The sequence below is a fragment of the Taudactylus pleione genome, unplaced genomic scaffold (genome assembly GCF_031769625.1).
Source record: "Taudactylus pleione unplaced genomic scaffold, aTauple2 ptg000454l, whole genome shotgun sequence".
Lineage (NCBI taxonomy): Eukaryota > Metazoa > Chordata > Amphibia > Anura > Myobatrachidae > Taudactylus > Taudactylus pleione.
Genome location: NW_028284856.1, coordinates 18530001 through 18535000, shown reverse-complemented (window position 1 = coordinate 18535000; position 5000 = coordinate 18530001). Strand labels below are relative to the sequence as shown.

Below are 5000 nucleotides of genomic sequence, written 5' to 3'. Positions count from 1 at the left end.
GGGGGGGCAGTCCACCCGGGCTTAGGTGTCGGCATCTTTTTTTATTGGGAGGGGTTAGGTCTACCCGGCGGTAGGTGTCGGCAAATTTTTTTTATTGTTTATTTTTTTTATATTTTTTCTTGTTTTGTTTCATTGGAAGGGGGGGAAGTCTACCCTGCTTAGTTGTCAGCATCTTTTTTTATTGTGAGGGGTTCAGTCTACCCAGGTTTAGGTGTCATCATATTTTTCAAAGGTGGTGAGAGAGCCGCCGGGTTCCCCTCCCTGGGATTAAGGGTTGACAGGCGGGCACATGCTGGGACTCGAGGCCTGATTGGTTCTTTCAAAAAGGCGCGCTGCGTCACACACAGAACCAGGCAGCTTCGGGTTTTTTCTGCGTCACACACAGAACCAGGAAGCTTCAGGTTTTCGTGCCACTGTGGGGAGGTTTCTCCAGCTGTGCCGGTAGGTGTCGGCCTTTTGCTTCGTTTACCATGCATATTTTATCACGGGTGGGCTGACCCTTATTTTTCTGGTTTATTTTAAAGGTGGAAAATATGGAGCTAAGCGGTGCACCCGGTGACATCACTGACAGCAGCACTGACGGCAGTGACAAAGACTATTTCCCTGACTCCTCTGAGGCGGACAGTTTGGAAGACAGCAGCGGGGATGAGCGGGCCCGTCATGGGACACATATGCTGGCTGAGGGTCACTCTGCTATCAAAGATTCTCCAATTTCTGGCCCAGGTTTCTGCTCCTCAAAAAAAAACCACGCTGTGACAGTCCAGGTACTTACCAAAAAATGTGATGGCTCAAAGGTGTATAAAAAAAAGAACTATTGTCTATGGTGCGAGAAGCCATTCTCAAAAATTGCAAGGCACGTGGAGGCCATCCACCACGATGAGCCTGAGGCAGCCCGGGCACTGAGCTACCCAAAGTGTTCAAGGGAAAGGCGGCTACAGCTTAACCTGATTCGCAACCGGGGGAACTTTGCCCATAATGCCGGGGTTCTACGTGAGGGCTGCGGTGTCCTACTTCCATGCAAGCAGCCTGGTGAAGCTGTGGCTCCCCAAGACTTCATGCATTGTGCATATTGCCAGGGCCTTTTCTCAAGGCAACACCTTTGGCGTCATGTGAAAAGGTGCCCGCTGAAAAAAGGTCCTGCCAACACCAAACCAGGCAGGACCAGAGTGCAATCCCTCTGTGCTTACGCCACTCCCGTTCCACCGGGTGTTGGGAAGGGCCTCTGGAAGGTGCTGTGTGATATGATTCACGATGATGTGGTACAGGTAATAAAGGGTGACCCTTGCATCATGCAGTTTGGTCTCCACCTCTTTAACCGGCATGGTTCGGATGTCAGTAAGCATGATTATATACGGCAGAAGCTCAGAGAGGTGGGGCGACTGTTACTGCATGCCAGGATGGTTAGTCCTCTGAGGAGCATGGCAGAGTTCATCTGCCCTGCAAACTTCCTGCAGGTCATAACTGCCGTAAGGAGCCTGGCCGGCTATGCTGAATTGACGAATACCTATAAGGTTCCCTCACTGGCCCTGAAAGTGGGCCATAGCCTCCAAAAAATATCTACCATGGTTGAGTGCCAGGCACTTATGGAGGGCCATGCCCCGACCGTGGAGAGCGCACGGAGCTTCCAAAAACTATACAAGGCAAGGTGGAGCGAGATGATCTCGGCTGCTGCCCTCAAAACCCTAGAGGAGCAAAAATGGAACACCCCCCCCCTTCTACCTTTCACTGATGATGTAAAACAGTTGCACCTTTATCTCACTGACAGACAGCGGGAATACCTAGAGGATTTGTCCACTCACCCGACCACAAAGAAGTGGTTGCTGCTGGCCAAGGTAACCCTCACACAACTAATCCTATTCAACCGACGTAGGGAAGGTGAGGTCTCAAAGATGAAGCTTTGCTCTTTTGCATCTCGGCACACAGCTGATTTACAGGGTGATGTGGCGCTGGCCCTGTCAGAGCCAGAAAAGAGGCTATGTCAGCACTTCACACGCATTGAGATTCCTGGTAAGAGAGGCAGGAAAGTCCCTGTCCTCCTGTCCCCTTGCATGCAGAGGGCATTGGAGCACCTCACAGAGAAAAGGGTAGAGTGTGGTGTCAGTCCTGACAATGTATATATGTTTGCAAGACCCTCCGCCTTGTCACACCTCAGAGGATCCGACTGCATTCGACTCTATGCACGGGCATGTGGAGCCAAGCATCCAGAAGCTCTCTCCTCTACCAGGCTTCGGAAACATGTGGCCACCCTTTCGAGGGTGCTGAACATGAGTGACACGGAGATGGATCAGCTGGCCGATTTCCTAGGGCACGATATCCGGGTGCACCGCCAGTACTACCGCCTCCCTGAAGGTACCCTGCAATTGGCAAAAATTAGCAAACTCTTTGTGGCACTCCAGCAAGGTCGATTGGCTGACTTTAAGGGACAAAGCCTGGAAGAAATCTCCATTGATCCCAATGGTAAGTAGCATGGTCCCTCACCCGACTGGTTGTTCCATGGGCTGACAGTCTAAGGGGGAAACTGTGACCGGGGATCTCTGTTTATCTTTGTATTTCCAGAACCAATCCCGCTAGCCAGTGATGAGTCTGATGATGAGCCAGAGGTGGAAGCTGGAGCAGTGCATGTGGAGGAGGGAGATGCCAGTGCACTGAAAGTGATGGAGAGGCATGCACCCATGGCTACTAAAGGTGTGTGTCCATCAAATTCATTGGGTGGCTTGGGCTGGCGGTGAGTTTTTGGTTGACTGATCTCTTCCCTGTCTTGCATAGGTGATTGCATGGGCTCTAAAAAGAAACCGTGGAGCAGAAAAGAAGCAGCAGCAGTTGAGAGACACCTGATGAGATTCATCCTCTCCTGCAAGGTCCCCGGCAAAAAGGATTGTAACGCCTGCCTCGGCGCTGAGGAGCAGGCTCTGAAGGCTAGGAACTGGCTGTCAGTCAAGTACTACATAAAAAACCGAATAACTGCTATCAAGCGACAGTGTACAGCCTGAATAAAATTTATGTTGGTCCAACCAAGGCGTCTTTTTTATTTACTGTGGTGAAACCATTTAGTGGTCATAGCAAAGGGTGTACCCACATGGTTAGGAATACCTGAGTAGGTCCCAGTGAGGCATAGGGAGTACCCACATGGTTAGGAAAAACTGACTAGGTCCCGGTGAGGTATAATGGTGTCCGGTTTCTGTCACCAAGCTATACGGCACATGCGCGCCGGGTGATATGATATAGATACCCACCAGCAGGCACGGTTTGCTGATCAAGCTGTTTGGGCAATGGGAAGCAGGCGTCCCCATGATGGACAAACCAGTCATGGGTCCTGAAAAGGTCACAAAAACAAGTATGCATGCGTGTGTGCGTGTGTGCGTGTGTGCATGCTCTTGCAATTCTATCTTTCTGGGGACTTGGGGTGGACAGCACACCAACACCGGTGGGACATCTAGCACAGTGGGGACCTAAAATGAAGTCCCCACGAGTCAAACCATTGGAGACAAAAGAGGAGGCATGTACCTGTTACCCCACATAGCAATTGGGCATGTCCCTGAAAATCACGTTTCCAAGAGTTTTATGGGTGTCGGTGTGTATGCCGTGCTGAGGGTGTGTGTTTAAGAGATCTCTGACAGAAAAAAAATAAAATAAAATTGGGGTGCAATGGCGCCACTTGGCCACCGGGGGGGCGCGTGTCCCCACCTTACGCTCTCCCCATGTTTTAAATTCATTTCTGGCTATTTAGAGGGAAAAAATAAATTGGGGTGCAATAGCGCCACTTGTCCACCGGGGGGGGCGCGTGTCCCCCCATGTTTTAATTTCATGGGTGGCTATTTAGAAAAAGAAAAAAAAATTGGGGTGCAATGGCGCCACTTGTCCACCGGGGGGGGCGCGTGTCCCCCCATGTTTTAATTTCAGGGGTGGCTATTTAGGAAAAGAAAAAAAAAATTGGGGTGCAATGGCGCCACTTGTCCACCGGGGGGGGGGGGGGGCGCGTGTCCCCCCATGTTTTAATTTCAGGGGTGGCTATTTAGAAAAAGAAAAAAAAAATTGGGGTGCAATGGCGCCACTTGGCCACCGGGGGGGCGCGTGTCCCCCCATGTTTTAATTTCATGGGTGGCTATTTAGAAAAAAAAAAAAAAATTGGGGTGCAATGGCGCCACTTGGCCACCGGGGGGCGCGTGTCCCCCCATGTTTTAATTTCATGGGTGGCTATTTAGAAAAAAAAAAAAAAAAATTGGGGTGCAATGGCGCCACTTGGCCACCGGGGGGGCGCGTGTCCCCCCATGTTTTAATTTCGTGGGTGGCTATTTAGAAAAAGAAAAAAAAAAATTGGGGTGCAATGGCGCTACTTGTCCACCGGGGGTGGGGGGGGGGGGGGGGTGGGTTTGGGGGGGCGCGTTTCCCGACCTTACACTCTCCCCATGTTTTCATTTCATGGGGGGGGGTGTCTATTTTTTCCCCCCAAAAATATTTTTTTGGAGTGCAATGGCGCCACGTGTCCACCAGGGTGGGAGGGGGTGCCTGGGGTTTTTCCCCCCCCCCACCTTACAGTCTCCCCATGTTTTTACTTCATGGGCGGCCTCTGTTTTATTTTTATTTTTTTTCCCAAAAATTTTCTCGGGGTGCTGCTGCACCGGCGCCAGGCGTCCGCCGGGGGGCGCCACCGTGCCGGTCGAGCCCGAGCCCCCTCCCCAGCCACCCATTGGCCCCTCAGGCCTCGGGGCGGCGGTCCCGGGAGGCCGACTCCCCTCTGCGGAGGCCCCAATGAGGTCGGATCTGGGTGCCCGCGTCCGTCCGGCGCTTCCAAGGCCTCGGGGAAGAGAGGGGGAAGTCGCCGCTGAAGGTGGCGCGCAGCGCCGATGGCGAGACCCACGGGGGAATTCCTCCCCCGGATTGTTAGGAGCGGGCAAGAGAGAAGGACGGGGCGGGGTCTTATCCCACCCGACGAGGCCCAGGCCGTGCTCCATGAGACCCATGGGGACTCTGCGAGCGAGGTGGCCCGGAGAGGGAACCAG

At 52.7% G+C, this 5000-nt stretch overlaps 1 protein-coding gene across 1 annotated transcript; it reads left to right on the top strand.

The window, feature by feature from the left end:
- Positions 1-61: 61 nt before the first annotated feature.
- LOC148505479 (uncharacterized) lies at positions 62-3318 on the top strand. Its single transcript, XM_088448281.1, has 3 exons — positions 62-2457; positions 2557-2685; positions 2767-3318. The coding sequence occupies exons 1-3, from the start codon at positions 534-536 to the stop codon at positions 2988-2990; spliced, it is 2277 nt and encodes a 758-aa protein (XP_088304407.1). The 5' UTR covers positions 62-533; the 3' UTR covers positions 2991-3318.
- Positions 3319-5000: the final 1682 nt, after the last annotated feature.